At 45.4% G+C, this 26,348-nt stretch overlaps 1 protein-coding gene and 1 pseudogene across 5 annotated transcripts in view; one reads left to right on the top strand and one right to left on the bottom strand.

Moving 5' to 3' along the window:
* Positions 1 to 26,348, bottom strand: part of LOC311145219 (dnaJ homolog subfamily C member 17-like) — a 68,269-nt pseudogene that overhangs the window by 724 nt on the left and 41,197 nt on the right. The window lies entirely within an intron of this gene.
* LOC311145220 (cdc42 effector protein 2-like) lies at positions 13,961 to 21,005 on the top strand. 4 transcript variants are annotated; one of them, XR_014614578.1, is made up of 4 exons: positions 13,970 to 14,259; positions 14,371 to 14,498; positions 16,683 to 17,734; positions 19,075 to 21,005. XR_014614578.1 is itself a non-coding variant. In XM_084181444.1 (3 exons), exon 3 carries the CDS (start codon positions 16,765 to 16,767, stop codon positions 17,395 to 17,397), a length of 633 nt encoding a protein of 210 aa, XP_084037570.1. In that variant the 5' UTR covers positions 13,961 to 14,259; positions 14,371 to 14,498; positions 16,683 to 16,764; the 3' UTR covers positions 17,398 to 21,005. The 4 variants fall into 4 exon arrangements, 2 of the variants coding, with proteins under 2 accessions (XP_084037570.1, XP_084037571.1); XM_084181444.1 differs by having other exon boundaries at positions 13,961 to 14,259; positions 16,683 to 21,005; XR_014614579.1 differs by lacking the exon at positions 13,970 to 14,259 and having other exon boundaries at positions 14,457 to 14,498; positions 16,705 to 17,734.

Genomic DNA, 26,348 nt, shown 5'->3' with positions numbered 1-26,348 from the left:
AGTTGTCGATCAGTCTCTCACATCGCTGTGGAGGGATTTTGGCCCACTCTTGCATGCAGAACTGCTTTAACTCAGCGACATTTGTGGGTTTTCAAGCATGAACTGCTTGTTTCAAGTCCTGACACAACATCTCAATTGGGATTAGGTCTGGACTTTGACTAGGCCATTCCAAAACCTCAAATTTTTTGCTTTTTAACCATTTTCATGTAGACTTGATTGTGTGTTTTGGATCATTGTCTTGCTGCACGACCCAGCTGTGCTTCAGCTTCAGCTCACAGACGGATGGCTGGCATTCTCCTGTAGAACTCTCTGATACAGAGCAGAATTCATGGTTCCTTCTATTAAGGCAAGTCGTCCAGGTCCTGAGGCAGCAAAGCATCCCCAAACCATCACACTACTACCACCATGCTTGACCGTTGGTATAAGGTTCTTACTGTGGAATGCAATGTTTGGTTTTTGCTAGACATAATGGGACCCATCTAGTCCAAAAAGTTGACTCAAGTTTGCCAAAAAAGCACCTGGAAGCACCTGGATGATCATCAAGACTCTTGGAAGAATGTTCTATGGACAGATGAGTCAAAAGTATAACTTTTTGGATGACATAGGTCCCATTATGTCTGGCGAAAACCAAGCACTGCATTCCACAGTAAGAACCTTATACTGAAGCACAGCTGGGTGATGCAGCAAGACAATGATCCAAAACACACAATCAAGTCTACATGAAAATGGCTAAAAAGCAACACAATTTTAGTTTTGGAACGGCCTAGTCAAAGTCCAGACCTTATCTCAATTGCGATGTTGTGGCAGGACTTGAAATGAGCAGTTCATTCTTGAAAACTCACAAATGTCGCTGAGTTAAAGCAGTTCTGCATGCAAGAGTGGGCCAAATTTCCTCGACAGCGATGTAAGAGATTGATCAACAACTACAGGAAGCATTTGGTTGCAGTCATTGCAGCAAAAGGTGGCACAACCAGTTATTGAGTGTAAGGGGCCAATTACTTTTTCAAACAGGGGAATTGGGTGTTGCATAACTTTGTTAATTGAATAACTAAAATAAGTATCATTTTTTGTGTTATTTGTAAACTCAGGTTCCCTTTATCTAATATTACGTTTTGGTTGAAGATCTGATAACATTCAGTATAAAAAATATGCAAAAATAGAGAAAGGGGGCAAAAACTTTTCATTGCACTGTGTGTCTGAGTCTCCGTTGCAAATAGGGTGACAGCGGGTAAGCATGCATGAGACGGGCCTGAGGAACTGTGACAAAATAATTCAGCTGCCTGAGGTCATTAAGCCCAAAATGAGGGCTGGGACGGTGCCTACCTGCGTGGTCGTGGTTTTCCCTGTGTGATTGCTTTGAAGGGCCGGGGTGGGAGAGCTGCACAGGGATTCCCTTACCAAGCGGAATTAGAGTGGCCAGAGTGAGCCAGCCACCGGCTAATCAGGCAGGCTGGAACAGATGCAGGCTAGCCCCAGCTCAACCTGCCTACCAGCCCTGTGTGGTCACACAGACAGAGAGTGAGAGAGACACAAAGAGACACACAAACACACAGAGACACACACACTGAGACACATGGAGGCCTAGACTGCACAGTAAGCACTAGGGGCTGACACACACACTTTAAACACACAAGCATGCAAAGGCACACTCTTACCAGTGGTGTTCGGCGCATGTGAAAAAAATCAAATTTGATTTGATTAGATGCATGTGCGCACACACAGTCAGTCAGACACACACACTGCCCCTAATCCTGAATGGAGGGGGAGGGAGGCTGAGTGTCCACAGAATAAACCTTTGTTTTATAGGATTAGATCGAGGAAGTCTGCTGTGCCGAGGAAGTGTCTCCTTAACAAGACAGTGAGCGGAGAGAAGCAAGAGTGTGTGTGGATGTGTGAGACATAGTGGGAAACAGAAGAGAAAGGGGGAGCGAGACAGAGAAAGTGAAGAGAATGAAGGAGGGTTAGAGAGTGGCTCGGTGAGGTAAACCATCTGGAAGAGATCACTGGGACTCCAGCATCCACCCGTGTGTGTGAGAGAGAGAGAGGGAGGAAGAGAGGAGGAGAAAAAGAGGGATGTGTGGGGAGGCAGGCTCCCTCTCCATGCTGTTGGATAGACATCTGTCATTATCATTCCAGTAATGTGAGATCAAGTCCTTGTCTAAGATGTAACCATGAAATATCACGCAAGCTCAATTAAGTAAATAAACAACTGTTGCATCTTCAATTAAACAAAACAAAGGGTGTAACTGTGGGCCAGAGGGAATGCAGTCCCCCCCTTCCACCCACCTTTACTCCACACTGACCTCTACTGGCCACTCTTTGAAATGCTTATATGAAAAACTAGGCCTATATGGACAGTGATACTGTATGTCTCTTTTTATTTCCCATTTATGGTCAATAGATATTCTATTGGTTCACTTCCCATGTAGAGGTGAGCTCTGAACACAAACAGGTGTCTAAGGAGAGTGACACAGTTCTCCCTAGCTGAGAGCTGTTTCCTTGCCTGGTGGGCTCACACTCAACATACAGTGAGGGAAAAAAGTATTTGATCCCCTGCTGATTTTGTACGTTTGCCCACTGACAAAGACATGATCAGTCTATAATTTGTTTTGCAGAGGGGTCAAATACTTATTTCCCTCATTAAAATACAAATCAATTTATAACATTTTTGACATGCGTTTTTCTGGATTTATTTGTTGTTATTCTGTCTCTCACTGTTCAAATAAACCTACCATTAAAATTATAGACTGATCATTTCTTTGTCAGTGGGCAAATGTACAAAATCAGCAGGTGATCAAATACTTTTTTCCCTCACTGTACGTGTTTAGCCTGTGCATCCCTAACTAACTAACTTAACACTTGGGGAGGTGTGTTTGTGTGTATGAGTGTGTGTGTTTGTGTGTGTGTTGCTCCATAAACACTCCAGGGGCTGGAGAGAGTAGGGAAACCACATAAGACAAACATAAGACAACAAAGCCAGGAGAAGAGGACAGGGCCAGCACAGAGGCAAGATGACATAAACACACACACTGCTCCGTTCCGCTCGCTCGCTCAGGGCTGACTAACAGCATGCTACAACCTGACCCCAGGCCAGCCGTAATATCATCACCATACGCCAGGCAGGGCGGTGAGTCAGGGTGCTCCACAGGAGACAGCGGGCCATGCTGCAGGTGGCCGGGCACAGTATTTTCCCCCACAGACAGATGGGATCAGGAGCTCTGCTCTACATTAGACCCACCTGGCTGTGTGTGTGTGTGTGTGTGTGTGTGTGTGTGTGTCTTGAGTTACACACAGTTCTCTCACTTTTGTTGAAAAGTGGTATCTGATCTGACAATTGATCACACAAGGACTGTATTCCTTCTTTAAAGGGATAGTTCGGGATATTGGCAATGAGGCCCTTTATCTGCATCCCCAGTCAGATGAACTTGTGGATACCATGTTTATGTATCTGCGTCCAGTTTGAGGTAAGTTATAGTTAGTTTTGCAGGCCAATGCTAACGTACAGCCAGCATGGGGGTGATAAGAGAAAGAGAGAGACTTCCAGCTCTTCTTCCTCCCCTCCTAAAATCTCTCTCTCTCTCCAGCTCATGACAGAAGTGTGTCTCCCGGGGGCTATGAGGACCTGATGATGTCATGAAGGCCTATTATGTGTCATGGACCTGAGACGGCGCCGGTCTGCCCGCCTAACTGCCTGTCCAGAAACAGACTGGGAGCCATCAGCCAACAGCCTTCATTAACCTAAATAGAGAGATCAAAAGGAGTGAATGTGTTTGTGTACAGTGCTGATAAACATATACATATTTGAATGATTTAGACAAGCCTGAAAGGACTTTAAGCCATCACCTTCTTTCAGAACATTCTGATCCACATCGCCTCACTTCAGTTTGCTTTTTTTCCCCCTCTCACCAAGATCCACTGCAAGCAACGAGACATCCTGCTCCAAGGTGTCTGAGACAAATAGGTTTAACGCTACGTGTGAACTAACAGATCTTCTTTACAACAGCTCCTCCTATAGACTACGGTACTTCTACCACACCATAGGGGTTGTCCAGGTAAATTATTGCTAGGTCTAGATGTGGATTTTATTCTTCAACAATTTTCAAAAAAACTGTACAATACATACAGATGGTACTTATAAAATGTCATTAAATGAACACAAAGGCACATGATTTGTGGAGTTTCTGCCATGTTTCGATTTCTTTTTCTTGCCATGCTGTGTTCTGGGGGGCAGGGGGGGGGGGGGGGGTGTATAGGGCTGGATTTGAGCCTGCTGGATAGAGAGGGTGCATTTGGAAACCCGGAAAGGAAAGGAAATAAACAAAATGAAAGAGAAATGGAAGTTGAGACGTGAACTCCCTGTGCTCTGGCATTTCTCTGTATGATGGATGTGTTGGGGGTTTCTATAACAGGGAGATGGGGGAGAGGGCTGTTCAGTTATGTAATATCCAACAATACATCTTTGTAATACCAGAATTATGTCTTTCACATCAGGGCCTTCCGGGAAAAGCCCTCTGATTGCAACAGATTTGATTTTAAAACACTGGGGTCACAGAACCAGCAAGAATGTAGAATTAAAACCCTCAATATCCCAAAAGAGACGGGACAAAAAAATTAAGTGAACCGAAGGTTAAAGTACATATACACATAAAATATGTATACTGTTTGTGTGTGCGTGTGTCTGAACAAGCTGGTGGTTTGTGTATGTCTGGTGTGGCGCCTGATGAGAGGTCTGTACTGCTCCTTTGAGCATGTGTAATGGTTCCTTATCTGCTTAATGTGCTGAACAAACAGCAACTGGAATGTAGCAGTCCACACACTGTTTACTTCAGAGCCCAGACGTTCAAAGAAACCCAAATATCAAACCCTTCATTTAATAATTACAAATAATTCAGTGCCAGGAGACACAAGCAGGTAAACATTCTCAGACTTCCGTGTCCTCCCACTGAGAACAGCACACACACACACACAAATACACACGTCTGGTCTGCTAGTTTGCAAACACGGCAATGAAGCATTACTTCTACAAATCTCACAGTGGGGAAGAAGTCAGGATTTGAAATGGAACACACTGACTGTTTTATTAGAGGACATGATGTCATTCATGTCTCTTATTTGTTAAGATTGCCTAGGTAAAATGTATGGGAAGGAATAAGGCCACCCCTGGAATTTGGTCCACAACTATACATCAAGACAAGAGAACTTTGTCATGTTACACAATGAAACATCTTCAGATGCAACTAAACTGCCTATCCTGAGAGACAGAGGTCTATCCATTCAGACAGGTGAGTTTCAGTTGGAGCGCTGCCACAAAGCTCATCACTGTCTGTCTGACTCACTCACTCATCATTTTAGAGAGACAGTGACGACACAGGCTCCCTCACTGTCTAATCACGGATTTCACTTGTTGATGGATATCCACAACACTGGTTTGCATCCAATGTTTCAATCCTGTACAGATCTTCATCATACACTATCAGGGCCACAACCGAACTGCTATGTATTCCATGTGAGAGGAAACATCTTACAACAGTGAAACACTGCTCTGTCGGTTGTCCACAAGACAAAAACACATAACAAAGGCCCAAATGAATAAACACAAAAGCCTCGATTTGGGTTTATAGAGCCAGTCAAAGCAGTATCTGGAAGCCCTTTTTCCTGTATCAACAAAAACAAGCAGCATCCTAGGTTTGAGGGAGAACATTGTCAGCCCAGAAAGACCACAGTACCAACACTGCCCTGAGAAGGGAGAGATTGAGAGGGGAGAAGAAGGAAGTCAGACACCCATTCTGCTCTTACGGTCAGGGTCCAGGTCCAACGTAATCACCCCAAACATGGGAGTAAACACACCTAGTAAACACACCTAGAAACCCTGGTCAAATGGTGAGCCCTGTGTAGGGTTGCAAAATTCCAGGAACTTTCAATAAATTCCCTGGAATTCACAAAATCCTGGTTGGAGGATCCCGGAATCAGGAGGGAATAAGCAGGAACTCTGGAAACCTCCAACCAGGATTTCTGGAACACCAGCAAATTTATTGAAAGTTCCTGGAATTTTGCAACCCTAGCCCTGTGTGACCACATCACCACAGATAACACACGCTATCCCCTCCCCTGACAGTCTGCTAGCATGAAACCATGGCTTCCCAACAAAACAAAACAGTGGATGGGCTACTGGTGGAGAAAATAAATATTGAATTGGAGATGTTGAAATGCTCAGTTCCAGTCTTGGATAAATGTTATGATAAGGCAGTTATTACATTTGCGTGAGTCATTGCATCTGTTAAAGGTCTGTTCTGGTGTTAGGGAGTGAATGGGGAAGGAGGGGTGGCAGGCCTTTGTTTATTTGAGCCATTTTAAAAGATCTGATCAGTAAAGTAATCTTAGAGAAAGAATTCAGCAGCTGGTTGAGAGAATGCCAAGAGGGTGCAAAGCTGTCATCAAGGCAAAGGGTGGCTACTTTGAAGAATCTAAAACATAAAATATATTTTTGATTTGTTTAACACTTTTTTGGTTACCACATGATTCCATATGTGTTATTTAATAGTTTTGATGCCTTCACTATTATTCTACAATTTAGAAAATAGTAAAAATAAAGAAAAACCCTTGAATGAGTAGGTGTGTCCAAACTTTTGACTGGTAGTGTATTTTTTTTATTTACCTTTATTTAGCTAGGCAAGTCAGTTAAGAACAAATTCTTATTTACAATGACGGCCTTCACCGGTCAAACCCGGACGACACTGAACCAATTGTGCGCCGCCCTACGGGACTCCCAATCACGGCCGGTTGTGATACAGCCTGGAATCGAACCAGGGGGTCTGTAGTGACGCCTCAAGCACCGAGATGCAGTTCCTTAGACCGCTGCGCCACTTGGGAGCCCAAATACATACATATACACTACCGTTCAAAAGTTTTGGGTCACTTAGAAATGTCCTTGTTTTCTAAAGAAAATCTAATCAAATTGATCAGAAATACAGTGTAGACATTGTTAATGTTGTAAATGGCTATTGTAGCTGGAAACGGCTGATTTTTAATGGAATATCTACATAGGTGTACAGAGGCCCATTATCAGCAACCATCAGTCCTGTGTTCCAATGGCACGTTGTGTTTGCTAATCCAAGTTTATAATTTTAAAAGGCTAATTGATCATTAGAAAACCCTTTTGCAATTATGTTAGCACAGCTGAAAACTGTTGTGCTGATTAAAGAAGCAATAAAACTGGCCTTCTTAAGACTACTTTAGCTCTAACCAGAATAGAAAGAGGAGTGGGAGGCCCCGGTGCACAACTGAGCAAGAGGACAAATACATTAGAGTGTCTAGTTTGAGAAACAGACGCCTCACAGGTCCTCAACTGGCAGCTTCATTAAATAGTACCCGCAAAACACCAGTCTCAACGTCAACAGTTGAAGAGGCGACTCCGGGATGCTGACCTAGGCAGAGTTGCAAAGAAAAAGCCATATCTCAGACTGGCCAATAAAAATAAAATATTAAGATGGGCAAAAGAACACAGACACTGGACTTTTTCTTTGCAACTCTTCCTAGAAGGTCAGCATGAAGCTGCCAGTTGAGGACCTGTGAGGCATCTGTTTCTCAAACTAGACACTCTAATGTATTTGTCCTCTTGCTCAGTTGTGCACCGGGGCCTCCCACTCCTCTTTCTATTCTGGTTAGAGCTAATTTGCGCTGTTCTGTGAAGGGAGTAGTACACAGCGTTGGACGAGATCTTCAGTTTCTTGGCAATTTCTCGCATGGAATAGCCTTCATTTCTCAGAACAAGAATAGACTGACGAGTTTCAGAAGAAAGTTATTTGTTTCTGGCCATTTTGAGCCTGTAATCGAACCCACAATTGCTGATTTTCCAGATACTCAAGTAGTCTTAAGAAGGCCAGTTTTATTGCTTCTTTAATCAGCACAACAGTTTTCAGCTGTGCTAACATAATTGCAAAAGGGTTTTCTAATGATCAATTAGCCTTTTAAAATGATAAACTTGGATTAGCAAACACAACGTGCCATTGGAACACAGGACTGATGGTTGCTGATAATGGGCCTCTGTACTCCTATGTAGATATTCCATAAAAAATCAGCCGTTTCCAGCTACAATAGCCATTTACAACATTAACAATGTCTACACTGTATTTCTGATCAATTTGATGTTATTTTAACGGACAAAAAAATAGCTTTTCTTTCGAAAACAAGGACATTTCTAAGTGACCCAAACTTTTGAACGGTAATGTATGTACTGTATGTATGTATGTACGTGTGTATATATATACAGTGCCAGTCAAAAGTTTGGACACACCTACTCATTACAGGGTTTTAAAAATTTCTACATTGTAGAATAATAGTGAAGACATCAAAACTATGAAATAACAGATATGGAATCATTTAGTAACCAAAAAAGTGTTAAACAAATCAAAAATATATATTATATTTGAGATTCTTCAAAGTAGCCACCCTTTGCCTTGATGACAGCTTTGTACACTCTTGGCATTATCTCAACCAGCTTCATGAGGTAGGAGAGGACATTCTGCTGCACGCTGTCGTCAGGGTTCTTCCAGGTCTGGAGGCGGCGGTGGTTGCGAGAGTGTTAGGGTAGGTGTCTAGCTGTTTCCGTTGGTGCAACCACGGTGGAAAGTCCAGACACTACCTCCACCGTGTGCATTCCCCCCGAATACCTCGATTTGGCGCACGCGTTTTCTAAAACTTGCATTGATTACCGGGCACTTAATCAAACAACCATTTGCTAAAGTTACCCTCTACCCCTCATCCCCTCTGTTATCGAATCAATGCATGGGGCGCGCTTCTTCACGAAATTAGATCTCCGGAGTGCATACAACCTGGTGCGTGTCCGGGAAGGGGACGAGTGGAAGACAGCATTCAGTACAACCACGGGGCATTACGAATACCTGGTGATGCCGTACAGGTTGATGAATGCTCCATCAGTCTTCCAGTCGTTTGTGAACGAGGTGTTTCGGGACATGCTTGGTCGCGGTGTGGTGGTCTACATCGATGACATTCTGGTGTATTCCTCTACATGCGCCGACCATGTGTCCCTGGTTCGCAGAGTGCTGGGCCGACTGTTGGACCATGACCTTCATGCCAAGGCAGAGAAGTGTCTGTTCTTCCAACAGTCCGTCTCCTTCCTCGGATACCACATCACCACCTCATGTGTGGAGATGGAGGGACATCGCATTTCCGCCGTGCGGAATTGGCCACCCCAACCACGGTGAAGGAGGTGCAGCGCTTCAATGGCTTTGCCAATTACTATCGGATGTTTATCCGGGGCTTTGGCAAGGTCGCGACTCCCATCACCACTCTGTTGAAGGGTGGGCCGTCCCGGCTCCGCTGGTCTGCTGAGGCTGACATGGCTTTCAGTAACCTGAAGGTTCTGTTCACCTCAGCCCTGGTACTGGCCCATCCCGAACCATCATTTCTGTTTGTAGTGGAGGTGGATGCGTCCGAGGTAGGGGTAGGCGCTGTCCTATCCCAATGCTCGGGCAGGGCAGCCAAGCTCCGCCCCTGTGCCTTCTTCTCGAAGAACCTCAGCCCGGCGGAGCAGAACTACGACGTTGGTGATTGGGAGCTGCTGGCTGTGGTCAGAGCCCTGACCGCGTGGAGGCACTGGCTCAAGGGGGCGAAACACCCTTTCCTCGACTGGACTGACCACCATAACCTGGAGTACATTCGGGCAGCGAGGAGGCTGAACCCTCGCCAGGCCAGGTGGGCCTTATTCTTCACCCGGTTTGACTTCACGTTGTCATACATACCAGGTACTAAGAACGTGAAGGCAGACACGCTGTCACGGCTGTACAACACAGAGGAAAGGCCCATAGACAACACCCCAATATTACCGGCCTCCCGCACTGTGGAACCGGTAGTGTGGGCGGTGGACGCGGGCGTTACGCACAGAGCCATCTCCACCTCAGTGCCCAGCTGGCCTGCGGTACATGCCGTCTCTTGTCCGTGACCGTCTTATCTATTGGGCACACACGTCTCCCTCCTCTGGTCATCCAGGTATCGGTCGTACAGCGTGCTGTCTGACCGGGAAGTACTGGTGGCCTACATTGGCTAAGGATGTGAGGGTGTATGTCTCCTCCTGCTCGGTGTGCGCCCAGAGTAAGGCACATAGGCACCTCCCAGCGGGTAAGTTACATCCCTTACCAGTTCCACAACGGCCATGGTCCCACTTGTCTATTGACTTCCTAACCGATCTTCACCTCTCTCAGGGTAACACCACCATCCTGGTCGTTGTGGACCGCTTTTCTAAAGCCTGCCGCCTCCTTCCTCTGCCCGGTCTCCCAGAGGCTCTGTTTACTCACGTCTTCTGGCACTACGGGGTGCCAGAGAACATCGTGTCTGACCGGGGTCCCCAGTTTACGTCCAGGGTCTGGAAGGCTTTCATGGAACGTCTGGGGATCTCGGTCAGCCTGACCTCTGGGTTTCACCCCGAATCTAATGGGTAGATGGAACGGGTGAATCAGGATGTGGGTAGGTTCCGACTTCCTCCGAAGCCGCCTCCTCTCCTTGTTCGGGCAGGCTTCGGCATTCATCATCACCGGCCTTCTAGCCACTGCCGCTACTCATCTCATCATTCCATTTGTTTTGTCTTGTTTTCCACACACCTGGTTCATATCCCCTCATCAATACCTGTATAAGTGTTCCCTCTGCCCCCCATGACTTTGTGTGTGATTGTTTATTGTGAAGGTATCGCTAGCTCGGTTGAGCATCTTTGTTATTTTATTGCCGGGAATATTTACCCGTGTATGTTTGTTTCCCAGTACGCATTTAAGTCGCACTGGGATAGTGTATAAACATTGCTGCGAACTACCTTATAGGGCTAAATAAAGCATATTCCTTCTTCACACTCCTGCGCCTAACTCCGTCCATCCCATCACCACACATGTGACAAACAGAAATGGAATAATGTGTCCCTGAACAAAGGGGGGGTCAAAATCAAAAGTAACAGTCAGTTTCTAGTGTGGCCACCAGCTGCATTAAGTACTGCAGTGCATCTCCTCCTCATGGACTGCACCAGACTTGCCAGTTCTTGCTGTGAGATGTTACCCCACTCTTCCACCAAGGTACCTGCAAGTTCCCAGACATTTCTGGGGGGAATGGCCCTAGCCCTCACCCTCCCATCCAACAGGTCCCAGACGTACTCAATGGGATTGAGATCCGGGCTCTTCGCTGGCCATGGCAGAACACTGACTTGCTGGAATTCCTGTCTTGCTGGAAATCATGCACAGAACGAGCAGTATGGCTGGTGGCATTGTCATGCTGGAGGGTCATGTCAGGATGAGCCTGCAGGAAGGTACCACATGAGGGAGGAGGATGTCTTCCCTGTAACACACAGCGTTAAGATTGCCTGCAATGATAACAAGCTCAGTCCGATGATGCTGTGACACCCCCCCCCCACAGACCATGACGGACCCTCCACCTTCAAATCGATCCCGCTCCAGAGTACAGGCCTCGGTATAACGCTCATTCCTTTGATGATGAACACGAATCCGACCATCACCCCTGGTGAGACCAAACCGCGACTCATCAGTGAAGAGCACTTTTTCCCAGTCCTGTCTGGTCCAGCGACGGTGGGTTTGTGCCCATAGGCGACGTTGTTGCCGGTGATGTCTGGTGAGGACCTGCCTTACAACAGGCCTACAAGCCCTCAGTCCAGCCTCTCTCAGCCTATTGCGGACAGTCTGAGCACTGATGGAGGGATTGTGTGTTCCTGGTGCAACTCGGGCAGTTGTTGTTGCCATCCTGTACCTGTCCCGCAGGTGAGCTGTTCGGATGTACCGATCCTGTGCAGGTGTTGTTGCACGTGGTCTGCCACTGCGAGGACGATCAGCTCTCCGTCCTGTCTCCCTGTAGCGCTGTCTTAGGCGTCTCACAGTATGGACATTGCAATCTATTGCCCTGGCCACATCTGCAGTTCTCATGCCTCCTTGCAGCATGCCTAAGGCACGTTCACGCAGATGAGCAGGGTCCCTGGGCATCTATCTTTTGGTGTTTTTCAGAGTCAGTAGAAAGGTCTCTTTAGCGTCCTAAGTTTTCATAACTGTGACCTTAATTGCCTACCGTCTGTAAGTTGTTAGTGTCTTAACGACCGTTCCACAGGTGTATGTTCATTAATTGTTTATGGTTAATTGAACAAGCATGGGAAACAGTGCTTAACCCTTTACAATGAAGATCTGTGAAGATATTTGGATTTTTACAAATTATCTTTGAAAGACAGGGTCCTGAAAAAGGGACGTTTATTTTTTTGCTGAGTTTACATTCATATACATATACAAACACATACAGCACCTTCGGAAAGTATTCAGACCCCTTGACTTTTTCCACATTTTGTTACATTACAGCCTTATTCTAAAATGTATTAAATAGTTTTCCCCCCTCATCAATCTACACACAATACCCCATAATGACAAAGCAAAAACATGTTTTTAGAATTTATGCTAATTTATACAAATAAAAAAATTGAAATATCACATTTACATAAGTATTCAGACCCTTTACTCAGACCTTTGCTGAAGCACATTTGGCAGCGATTACAGCATCGAGTCTTCTTGGGTATGACGCTACAAGCTTGGCACACCTGTATTTGGGGAGTTTCTCCCATTCTTCTCTGCAGATCCTCTCAAGCTCTGACAGGTTTGATTGGGAGCGTTGCTGCACAGCTATTTTCAGGTCTCTCCAGAGATGTTCGATCGGCTTCAAGTCCGGGCTCTGGCTGGGCCACTCAAGGACATTCAGAGACTTGTCCCGAAGCCACTCCTGTGTTGTCTTGGCTGTGTGCTTAGGGTCGTTGTCCTGTTGGAAGGTGAACCTTCTCCCCAGTCTGAGGTCCTGAGCGCTCCGGAGCAGGTTTTCATCAAGGATCTCTCTGGACTTTGCTCGGTTCATCTTTGCCTCGATCCTGACTAGTCTCCCAGTCCCTACCGCTGAAAAACATCCCCACAGCATGATGCTGCCACCACCATGCTTCACCGTAGGGATGGTGCCAGGTTTCCTCCAGACGTGACGATTGGCATTCAGGCCAAAGAGTTCAATCTTGGTTTCATCAGACCAGAGAATCTTGTTCTCATGGTCTGAGAGTCTTTAGGTGCCTTTTGGCAAACTCCAAGCGGGCTGTCATGTGCTTTTTACTGAGGAGTGGCTTCCGTCTGGCCACTCTACCATAAAGGCCTGATTGGTGGAGTGCTGCAGAGATGGTTGTCCTTCTGGAAGTTTATTCCATGGTCCTCTGTAGCTCAATTGGTAGAGCATGGCGCTTGTAACGCCAGGGTAGTGGGTTCGATCCCCGTGTATGTTCGATCCCATATGTAAAAATTTATGCACACATGACTGTAAGTCGCTTTGGATAAAAGCATCTGCTAAATGGCATATTATTATTATCTCCACAGAGGAACTCTGTCAGAGTGACCATCAGGTTCTTGGTCACCTCCCTGACCAAGACCCTTCTCCCCCGTTTGCCAAACTGAGCAGTATTCCTACAAAATTCTAATAACTAAAACATGCATGCAGCTGGAGGCGTGAGAATTGGAACTGCAAAAGGTTATCTATCTTGTGCAAATCAGCCATTCTGCACATACATGTCTGTGTGCTAGTCAGTGGCTTCATCCGATATCACTGCATATTGGCCTCCACTCAGCCAGAATGGCCTATGTTGGACCTTGGCTTTACACAAGCTAACAGAGCACAGGAAATCAGTAGAGTAGAGACAATGACATGGAGATTAGTGATCGGTTAACCCCCTCGTAGTTAGAGTAACCCCCCTGATCACACAAACACGCATTACTGTGGCCCTGTCTGTGTGAGGAATGTGCTGTGCTCTTTCCTTAGTTCAGTTCCATCCCTGTTACAAGCAGTAAATCAGTTGGGACTCCGACAGCTCCTGTTCTGCCATCTCCCTCAGGTAGTGGGTGCAGCCAGCGGGATTTACGCCCATGATTCAGACTCACACGGCAGGAAGAGTGACATCATCCGAGGGCAAACACTCGCTCTGCCATTAGATAGGGAGAGGGGAGAGAGAAAAAAAGGGAAAGAAAACTCCACCTGCTCGTCTTAACCCTCTTATACACTGACCTCACCTGGGTTACTTACAGAGGACACTTTCTCAACCAACAAACCTGACGGGGTCCTGGAAGGAATATACATGTACTGTTGAACTGAACTTTGAGAAGATAGAGGGAAGCACAAGATGAACTAGGCAAGGTCTACAGGACGTGAGAAGTACCCTCTACTGATAAGGATTCTAAGACTCAGGTAAGAGACAAGAGGGGCCTGGGCTGTTAAATCTGGGATTTAGAGAATTTTCTGGGGAAGTGGCACCAGTTCTCTCTCTCAGGGTTGTTCACTGTGCTTCTCCCTCTGCAGTTGAACAAGCCCCATCATGTCAGGAGAAACAGTGTCACAGTCTGCAGGTATCAGCCGTAGCCTGGCTTCCTGATAGAGACAGACGTGTGGGTGTGGGATACAGATGCCCTGTGTACACAGCAGTACAGGTAAGAGCTAACAGATCTATCATACTACATTCTATGTTGTTACAATCAACCTATGAAAAGTATTAGATATGCCAACTCTTAAATCATAACCAACACCTGCTCTTGAGAATATACTTTAGGCATTTCCATTTGGACAGATAGCCAACTCATTTGACAGTCTCCCTCAAACGTGTTCGTCTAAAGGCGGTTTGACGAGGAAGATTATTTAGATAACTGTAAATTGTCTTGACAAAGCAGTTTTTACATGATCCTCACTGCTGCAATTCTAACACTCCCTCGTCCAACTGACATGTTTGGAAAGGAATGCTGTTGTGTCCACACTCTCCCAATCTCCCGCTGCTACTAAAGCGCCGATAAATCTTTATGGGCCAACAAAACATGTTTGCCGTAGTGCCTTACAAATTTACAGAGTGAGTGTTTCAAGTCACGAACGCAGATCTAATATGGGTAAAGCTGTTAGGAGCCCTTAAAATCCCAGAGACCACTGAGATTGTCCATTTCACAAGCCAGAGATGATGAACTGCACTCTGTGTTAGTCAATAAAATTATTACAACTCACGAAACACTAAGTTACTGGAACCATACTTAACTAGATTAGAATAAGGTGCATTTTATTTTGTGCTTTGGGCCTAGAGCTTACATTAACTATAATGGACTTAAACAATCTTTTCAGAGCCACACTTTCCTCAGTGTGTACAGTTGTCTTATGTAATATGTTTTATGCCCTTGCTTTCTAAATGGGTGGTTGCTGTTCAAGGTTTACAGCTAACTGAGATTGATACTGTACAGATTAATCTCTAAATGACTATTGTACAAAGTGCTCTGTCTGAGATCTACAAAACCGACAACAGTTTGACGCCATTTACAGTATGTGAAAGTCATATTCTAGTTAAATTCTTCATATATTACTATCATAACAAATCATGTCAGGTATTGCGACACCTCTCTTAAATAAGAGTTGTGGAATGTGATCTCTTCTGGATCCAGTATGTTAACAGGAAAGGCTGACTAACTGTCTGTGACCAGTAAACCAGATCAACAGATCTAAAGATAAGGATAAATAAAACAAGATACATTTGCGTACTGTGTTTGAATTAATCTGGGTTTTGTCTCTCAACACGTAGTAAATTCCACCCCATTCATAAAAGTAAGAGCGAAGCCTGTAGATGCCTGACAAATGGACAGGAAAGGGGGCCAGAGAGTATGGTGACATATCTCATACAGATATAGAGAGCAATAGTAATGGCATCTTTTTGTAGGCACAAATGGAGACTAAAAAGTCCACCATGGCTCATTGGTCAAAGCCTATGTGGAAATGTCTTCTTTTTTTGGGGGGGTTTTGGATAAATGCCGAAAATAAGGTCTGTGGTAAACACAGGCTTAGGAGATTTTATACGTTTTGTTCTATGATACAATCTTCCTCAGCCAATATTCCTTTTTGTGAAATTTGAAGCATTTATGTAATCAAAACAACCATATTAATGGTTAATAATTCGTGTTAACTGAATGATATTATCTTATAGAACAAAACGTATAAGATCTCCTAAGCCTGTGTTAACCTCAGACCTTATTTTGGGCGTTTATCCAAAAACTCTACAAACAAAACATTAATTTCCACATATGCTTTGACCATCGAGCCATGGCTAACTCATTTCTGTTTTTTAGGACTACAAGCTGGCGAGTTCTATACAGGATGTTGGGTCTGCTCTAGAATGTGCATATTTGGTGCACAGTTACTAGAATAAGTCAAAATCAGGCTAAGCCATTCCTTTGGTGCATTCAGCAGACCACACCTGCATTTATGGGAATAAACTGGATTTGAAAAGTAAACATTTCAAATCAAACACTTCAAAGCACGTGTTGGACTATTTCCCAGGAACCAAATGTTGAAGAATTATATTAATACAAAACCAAGCAGAGCAGGTGCATCTCTCTAAATAATAGCTGCTGCCTTTTCACATCAAATTTGACATCATCCAAAGGTTACATCTGGTGTTGGAAAGCAGAGGGAAACAAATATTGCACATCTCGTATGCTGCAGCATGATGAAAGTAAACCTGGACAATCAGATCAGAGATGTATGATGTGTTCCTGATGTGAAACTACTTGATCTGACATGAACCTAATCTCAAAGTGGAATGATTAAAACAATTATTCTGTTGTTTCTTATCTTTTCCAAAACAGATATTTTTTTCTAAACTGGTAGACTGTCTTTAGGCTTCATCTCAGAAGTAAGCCAAAGGACATCTCAACAGGACCTGGTAAGATGTCACTGAAGATGTCTCTGTGCCGTAAACCAGCCTCGGCCCGCTGGTCCAGGACCCAGAAGCGCAGGGAGGTGCTTTCTGTCAACATGATCAGCCTTCCATTGGCCGACTTCCACCACGTTTCCCACATCGGGAACAACGCCAGCAGCGACAGCTTCGGGGACCTGTCCTTTCTGAAGGGGTGGCACAGCCTGATGCTGCACAGCTCTCAAAGTGAACATAACCTCTTCCTGGCCTGCTACCCTCCACCCAAACCCCCACGACTTAACCTGGATGAGGCTGAGGCCCCAAAGATCCCAGAGTGGACCAGGGCCCATTTGAGCCACAGTGCCTCCAAGAGGAGGAAGAAGTATGGCTCCTTGCCCATGCTGGACAGTGAGGAGGGCCAGGGGGAGGGGGATGGGAAGGGGGCGATGGAGGCCAGTGTTAGCCCCAGCCACGGGGTCATGGTCAGCAGCCACAGTCCTGGCCGGGACAGTCTGAGCTCTGGCAGGATTGGAGACTCCACTCAGACCTGCCATGAGCACACACTGCAGCTGGATGAGGTGGAAAACAGCTTCTCCTTCAGCCTGGACCTGGGCCCTTCCATCCTGGATGACGTGCTACAGGTCATGGACAGGCACCACTATTAGAGGAACAGCCAGACAAACATGGGTCCTCAGCAAGAGACTATACTAACATAATTATATGTGACTGGCATTAAAACACACTAAACTGTCCTAGGATATGAACAGCTGACATCAAAGAACTCCTGACTGAAAGAAACAGTGTCAGAACATTTGAAACACTATGGGGATATAATCTCAATCTTTTGGATTAGCTGACTGTGGCTAAACTATATCAGATGCAATGGACTCAAGAAGAGTAATGGATGAGATTTGTGGACAGAACTGTAACTACACAAAGAGATCCTCTTCCATTTCATGTGAGGTAATCTAAACCAGTGGTTCCCAACCTGGGGTACGTACAGTGCATTCAGAAACTATTCAGACCCCTTGACTTTTTCCACATTTTGTTACGTTACAACTTTATTCTCAAATTGATTACATTTGTTTTTTCCCTCAATCTACACACAATACCCCATAATGACAAAGCAAAAACACGTTTTTAGACATTTCTGCAAATGTAAAAAAAAAACAACAACAACGGAATATTACATTTACATAAGTATTCAGACCCTTTACTCAGTACTTTGTTGAAGCACCTTTGGCAGCGATTACAGCCTCAAGTCTTCTTAGGTATGACGCTACAAGCTTGGCACACCTGTATTTGGGGAGTTTCTCCCATTCTTCTCTGCAGATCCTCTCAAGCTCTGTCAGGTTGAATGAGGAATGTCGCTGCACAGCAATTTTCAGGTCTCTCCAGAGGTTCAAGTCCGGGCTCTGGCTGGGCCACTCAAAGACATTCAGAGACTTGTCCCGAAGCCACTCCTGTGTTGTCTTGGCTGTGTGCTTAGGGTCATTGTCCTGTTGGAAGGTGAACCTTCGCCCCAGTCAGAGGTCCTGAGCACTCTGGAGCAGGTTTTCGTAAAGGATCTCTCTGATCTATACTTTGCTCTGTTTATCTTTCCCTCGATCTTGACTAGTCTCCCTGCCGCTGAAAAACAACCCCACAGCATGATGCTGCCACCACCATGCTTCACTGTAGGGATGGTGCCAGACCTCCTCCAGATGTGACGCTTGGCATTCAGGCCAAAGAGTTCAATCTTGGTTTCATCAGACCAGAGTTTCTCATGGTCTGAGAGTCTTTAGGTGCCTTTGGGCAAACTCCAAGCGGGCTGTCATGTGCCGTTTACTGCGGCCAGCTCTAGGAAGAGTCTTGGTGGTTCCAAACTTCTTCCACTTAAGAATGATGGAGGCCACTGTGTTCTTGGGGACCTTCAATGCTGCAGAAATGTTTTGGTACCCTTCCCCAGATCTGTGCCTCAACCCAATCCTGTCTCGGAGCTCTACGGACAATTCCTTCGACCTCATGGCTTGGTTTTTTCTCTGACATGCACTGTCAACTGTGGGACCTTATATAGACAGGTGTGTGCCTTTCCAAATCATGTCCAATCAATTGAATTTACCACAGGTGGACTCCAATCAAGTTGTAGAATCATCTCAAGGATGATCAATGGAAACAGGATGCAACTGAGCTCAATTTCGAGTCTCATAGCAAACGGTCTGAATACTTATGTAAATCATTATCTAAAAAACTGTTTTCGCTTTGTCATTATGGGGTATTGTGTGTAGATTGATGAGGAACATTTTTTATTTAATCAATTTTAGAATAAGGCTGTAACGTAACAACATTCGGAAAAAGTCAAGGGGTCTGAATACTTTCTGAATGCACTGTATACCCCTTGGGGTACTTGGGCTATCCACAAGGGGTACTTGGGAAGACTCATAAGACCATAGGCCTACTGGTAAAATGCACATGAGGGGGTACTTTGTGGGTTCTCCGGGTCAGAGCAAAATGTAATTTGGGGTACAGTAACCAAAAAAGGTCAGGAAACACTGATCTAAACAATGGACAAGAATAAGAGGCAGTACATGGACTTCTGTTTTAACTTATCCCTTCTCTCATTTCAGTTTATTATTATTCAAAAAATGTACAGTAGATTATCATTTCAGAACGTCATGTTTGAGTTATACGCTAATTTGTTGAACATTTCTTAATCATATCCATCTGTTGTTTTTATTATCTATTGTGATGTTTAAGGGTTAACGTTGGAATTATTCCCTGTGAGGGGTTAAACCACATACGCTTTAAGGGGCAAAGTTAATGTTCTTCTAGCATTACCTGTTGCAGCATTAGATAAAATGTTACATAGTCTAGTTAATAATTTAGCACCTTTTTTTATCTCAAGCTGTTCAAAGTAAAGTGGGCATTTTCAGTTGGTTGCTTTTTCACCTTTCTTAGTTTAAACCCAGCTCCATCCTACAGAGCTCTCGAGGGGATTGTTAGACTTAAGAATGTTATGTTATGTTAAAGAAAGAAAGAAAAAAAAACGTTTTCCAAGGTCCTGAAGCTGTGACGACTTTGCGTCCTTGCCATTCTGTTGTGTGGGGAGGGCAATCTCTCCTCCGCACGCATCTCAGAGGCCCCACTTGAAGGTGCACGAAGGCACCCCGTCTCTCTTTTCCAACAACACAATGAAAACAAACACTTAGCTCTGCTTCCAATAAAGCCAGTGGTTGGCGGGCTGCAACTCAGGCCACAGGTCCGAGCCTCAAAACCCCAGTGCCGTTTTCTTAGCTGTTAATCGGAGTCCCTCGCTCTGGTGAGTAGCGCGAGAGGGAAGGTGGCGAGGGGTAATGTGATACTTCCACATGTGCTGCTGGGGCCGAGAAGGCTGGGGACCAGAGCCATCCATTACCAGCAAGGGTCCTGATGAGGGTTTAAACACTACCTGCTGAACAAACAGGGCCTGAAGCACTGCCCACCACCCCCAGTCCTGGGCCCACTTACCCACCTGCCAGGGGGGCTGGGAGAGAGCCACAGCCAGCACCACAGCGGGGGGCTGTCAGGAAAGGAAAGCGGTGGGGCAAAGCTACAAGCTTTTACATTCCAGGGATCCTTGAGGCGTTACAGAGAACTTCACTAGACATGAGTGTCCTGCTGCTAACAAACAGTTAAACAGCGTTAGCAATAGCATGTTAACAATTACATTTACATTACATTTTAGTCATTTAGCAGACGCTCTTATCCAGAGCGACTTACAGTTAGTGAATACATGTTTTTTTTTTTTTATACTGGCCCCCCGTGGGAATCGAACCCACAACCCTGGCGTTGCAAACGCCATGCTCTATCAACTGAGCTACATCCCTGCCGGCCATTCCCTCCCCTACCCTGGACGACGCTGGGCCAATTGTGCGCCGCCCATGAGTCTCCCGGTCGCGGCCGGTTGCGACAGAGCCTGGAACAATCAAATGGAGGCACTGATGTTTGTGGGTACATCTGTACTTTATATGTTTCGTGCATCTTTCAGTAAAACGAATTGTTATGGCTTTCAGTATATTGTACGTTTTATGAGAATAATAACACATTGTGAAACACTCTTTTAGACCAGTGTGTACAGTAACTTATTTTACCCTTGTCAAATTACAAGATCAGTGGTTGGGGATAGAATTACTCGCATCAACATTTTAGATGGCTTGTATAACACTGCTTACACAGTTTGATGGACTGACAGATATGTTTGATTTTCTAACAGTCATGAGGCGCCGTAGAGGCCATATTAAAGCCCTGTCTGTCACACTTTACACTTACTGTTTGATGAGGAATTACACCCTTACATTACATGAGACGGCTAGAGGTAAAGTAGTCCATGTCAGATACTGACACATGGGCACATACAGACAGACATTCCAAGCCAAATCAACCATCTACTCATTCACAGGTTTCACTTTGAAAGTTACTGCTATTACAATGAACTGGAGCTTGAGGGAAGTACTGAATGGTTATGATGCAGTGTTGACCACACCTGCATCACAGCAAGGTTACTGAATAGATGAAGGTGTGGCTTGATGAAGTCAACCTTTATTCTCCACTTATCCTGGACCAGCAGAACAAGTAATCCATTCATAATGAACGTTAACTGACAGTTTCCCTTGGCCATATCAGATTGACGTCTTGGCTTTCTAGGTTAACAACTCTCTTGATATAATTTGCTCAGGAGAGGAAAGGAGGACCATACATTATGGTTCCCTATTCTTCTCTTGTCAATGGCTCTTCCTTTCCCACCTTCCACCTAATCCTATGAAAGCCCACCTAGCATGCTTCATCAGCATCCATAACATCATTGTCAAACCTGGTGCCTAGATCTACAATGAGGGAAAAAAGTATTTGATCCCCTGCTGATTTTGTACGTTTGCCCACTGACAAAGAAATGATCAGTCTATAATTTTAATGGTAGGTTTATTTGAACAGTGAGAGACAGAATAACAACAAATAAATCCAGGAAAACGCATGTCAAAAATGTTATAAATTGATTTGCATTTTTAATGAGGGAAATAAGTATTTGACCCCCTCTCAATCAGAAAGATTTCTGGCTCCCAGGTGTCTTTTATACAGGTAACGAGCTGAGATTAGGAGCACACTCTTAAAGGGAGTGCTCCTAATCTCAGCTTGTTACTTGTATAAAAGACACCTGTCCACAAGCAATCAATCAATCAGATTCCAAACTCTCCACCAAGGCCAAGACCGAAGAGCTCTCCAAGGATGTCAGGGACAAGATTGTAGACCTACACAAGGCGGAAATGGGCTACAAGACCATCGCCAAGCAGCTTGGTGAGAAGGTGACAACAGTTGGTGCGATTATTCGCAAATGGAAGAAACACAAAAGTACTGTCAATTTCCCTCGGCCCGTGACTCCATTCAAGATCTCACCTCGTGGAGTTGCAATGATCATGAGAACGGTGAGGAATCAGCCCAGAACTACACGGGAGGATCTTGTCAATGATCTCAAGGCAGCTGGGATCATAGTCACCAAGAAAACAATTGGTAACACACTACGCCGTGAAGGACTGAAATCCTGCAGCGCCCGCAAGGTCCCCCTGCTCAAGAAAGCACATACAGGCCCGTCTGAAGTTTGCCAATGAACATCTGAATGATTCAGAGGAGAACTGGGTGAAAGTGTTGTGGTCAGATGAGACCAAAATCGAGCTCTTTGGCATCAACTCAATTCGCTGTGTTTGGAGGAAGAGGAATTATGCCTATGACCCCAAGAACACCATCCCCACCGTCAAACATGGAGGTGGAAACATTATGCTTTGGGGGTGTTTTTCTGCTAAGGGGACAGGACAACTTCACCGCATCAAAGGGACGATTGACGGGGCCATGTACCGTCAAATCTTGGGTGAGAACCTCCTTCCCTCAGCCAGGGCATTGAAAATGGGTCGTGGATGGGTATTCCAGCATGACAATGACCCAAAACACATGGCCAAGGCAACAAAGGAGTGGCTCAAGAAGAAGCACATTAAGGTCCTGGAGTGGCCTAGCCAGTCTCCAGACCTTAATCCCATAGAAAATCTGTGGAGGGAGCTGAAGGTTCGAGTTGCCAAACGTCAACCTCGAAACCTTAATGACTTGGAGAAGTTCTGCAAAGAGGAGTGGGACAAAATCCCTCCTGAGATGTGTGCAAACCTGGTGGCCAACTACAAGAAACGTCTGACCTCTGTGATTGCCAACAAGGGTTTTGCCACCAAGTACTAAGTCATGTTTTGCAGAGGGGTCAAATACTTATTTCCCTCATTAAAATGCAAATCAATTTATAAACATTTTGACATGTGTTTTTCTGGATTTTGTTGTTGTTATTCTGTCTCTCACTGTTCAAATAAACCTACCATTAAAATTATAGACTGATAATTTCTTTGTCAGTGGGCAAACGTACAAAATTAGCAGGGGATCAAATACTTTTTTCCCTCACTGTACATGACCTCTTACCCAGACTCTCCTCAATGGCATAACACGCCTCTGGGACAGTGGATCTAATGTCTCCTTCCTCCATCATACCATAGCACCCAGACACAAACAGAACACGCACACACACACGCCACATACACACACACACCACAGACATGCACGCCACATACACACCAGACACACACACCACAGACACGCACGCCACCTACACACCAGAAACACACACCAGACACACACACCACAGACACACACACACCACAGACACGCACGCCACAGACACACACGCCACAGACACGCACGCCACAGACACACACGCCACAGACACACACGCCACAGACACGCACGCCACAGACACGCACGCCACAGACACGCACGCCACAGACACGCACGCCACAGACACGCACGCCACACAGACTGTCCTTGGACCGTACGACACCCCATCGTCTGCACTGGGCTCCTCCACACGAGAAGTCACATAAAGTTATTCTCAACAAGCGCCCAAACTCACAAGGCTGATGTGAGAAGAAAGAGTCTGTAATTGGAAGACAAATTATCTTGGCGCAGTGCAAACTGGCCAAACATTTTAAACTGTGAGGTACCCCATCATATCTGGTACCACTTTTCCCTCAAATTTCAAACTCATACCACGAAAGCCTGCCATCTTACAAAAGACAGAGGCTTTTATCCCCCAAAAAATGTAATCTGCTATGTTTTTTGGTGGAAATATTGTTTTGACAACTGAGACATTCCGTTTCTGAAACTGATATTGTTTATTGAACTCTGCATAGTGTCAGGACACATTTCAGAGCCAACGATTCACACATTTCTCCCCCATTTAAAAGACACATTTAGGGCCAAGGTAGCTCACAATAGCACTGCTTCACATGATATCCATGATACACTTGGGCATCGTAAAACCTTGGGAAGAAGACCAAAACCATCAAAGATCTCAAAAGTTTAGCATCCACTTATTAAAACAAGCAAGAGATTTGATCAAGTTCATATGCAATGTGTTACAGTAGATTGAAGAAGAGCACAAAAAAAGTCTGAGGAGATTCAATTCAACTTTAGTCCACATCAAGGGAAAAACACTGAGTCAGCAATGTAAAAACAGTCTCCCATGGCCTTTTGCTCCTTCTAACTGACCCATGAAGAAAAATGCGGTGGTCTCCATTGCTCTCAGACCTCGTGTTGAGATAGTCCAGTTATCACGCCACCTCCCTCTCTATTCCCTGTCTAAGCTAAAGCCCAGTTAAATTAATTCATGCTGATAACAGCTGGAAACAGATGTAAATTAACCAATCTGTTACATTAGTCCTTTCGTCGCTAAACGGCCTCTTTCAGGAAGTCAGAACACTAGAAGTTGTTATCTCCGTCCGGAAAGAGCACAGTGCTGCAACCAGCTGCCAACTGTAGCAGGACTACGCTCAGCATCCCAGGGCCCAGACAGACTTGGGGGCTATTTTAGGTGAGCGTGCTCTTTCTTCAGCAGAAGGAAGCTAGCCGGTCCGATATGATGGAAAAAAACATCCCAGAATAGATGACAAGTCAAGGTTTCCTCAAAGATTAAATAAACAGAGTCATATCAAGTATTGCGATACGTCTTTATCAGAATAAATACTCTAAAAATACAATATGCTAAACTATTCTTCTAAATTGGGGATGCAATGATTTATGATTTCCAAATACATGATTATGCTACAGGTTCTTCTGATAGGGAGGATACAGATGGTTGGATGTGGACCCCAAACTCCAGAAATTCTGGGAGGTAAGGGCTGAACAACTATGAGTCATATTGACACTGTGTGAATCCCTGTAGTCTGACAGCAATGTGAAGAGTTCTGGGGGACAGCTCGAACACTTCATCCACCATAATTGAACTGTGTACTTTCCATTGTCATGCAAACCACCATGAACACACACCACCATTACATATATGTAAGCGACAGTATAGTCTATTCTTAACAGATTACGTATTAATCCACTTAGTATTTCAGGAACAGACACACAGCTGACTATGTACATCACACTGCCATTCAATAAAACTTGACATCAAACATCAACAGAGACCGACTGTTTGAAAAACAGCACCAGCACAGAATGATTTACTATACATATTTTACAGCCTCTCATCATGAGAATTTATTATGGCACGGTGCAGTGATACAAAACATAGCACACTCAGGAGGTGAACTAAATCCTATCCAAATACAAGGGAGTTGAATTAGTCTGGAGCATGGGGAGCAATCTCTGCACCATGGCCTCTGTTCCTTACCCTGCTTGGTTATTTATGTTAAGAAGAACGTTGTGAATGGACCACCACCCCTACAGTATTGTCTCTGCATGGTGTCCCTACTCGTGAAACGCCTGACCCAACACACCCATGTCTTACAGAGGGCCTGTATCATTCAAATCACTCAGCACAGGAGTACAACAGCACTCATCCATGTCTCATCAACTTTGCTACAGTTGAGTGTGTGATACTAGGGGCCTCCAGGACCTCTGGGGACCCAGGTGCAGCAGCAGGTCCCAGACCAGTGTAAGCAGATTATCTTATTAAACAGAGTGGAGCATAGTGTCTGTCATGCGTGTGCGTCCCTGGGCTCCCTGCTGTGCTGGGGCTGGATTGATTAGGTTAAAGAAGCAGGTATCAGCATGCAGCGGGTCACACTGAGGGAGAGGGAGAGGGCGAAAGAGAGGGAGAAGGAGAGGGAGAGAGAGGGAGAGAGAGGGAGAGGGAGAGAGAGAGAGGGAGAGGGAGAGAGAGAGAGAGAGGTGAGAGGAGAGGGAGGAGGGAGAGGAGAGGGAGAGGGAGAGGGAGGAGAGGGAGAGGGAGAGGAGAGAGGAGAGAGAGAGAGGGAGGGAGGAGAGAGGGAGAGGGAGAGAGAGGGAGAGGGGAGAGGAGAGAGAGGGAGAGGGAGAGGGGAGAGAGAGAGAGAGGGAGAAGGGGAGGGAGAGATAGGGAGGGAGATAGGAGAGAAGGAGAGAGGGAGAGGGAGAGGGGAGGGAGAGGGAGAGGGAGAGGGAGAGGAGGAAGAGGAGAAACTCTTTTCCTTTCTCCCTCTTTCTCCCTCTTTTCCCCTATCCTCTTCTCCCTTCTCTCCCCCTCTCTCTTCTCTCTCTCCTCTCATCCTCTTCTCTCCTCTCTCTTCTCTCCTCTCTCTTCTCTCTCTCC

Source organism: Coregonus lavaretus, assembly GCF_964263955.1.
Source record: "Coregonus lavaretus genome assembly, chromosome: 18".
Taxonomy (NCBI): Eukaryota; Metazoa; Chordata; class Actinopteri; order Salmoniformes; family Salmonidae; genus Coregonus; species Coregonus lavaretus.
The sequence above is the reverse complement of the archived record's forward strand: the minus strand, read 5'-3'. Positions and strand labels throughout refer to the sequence as shown.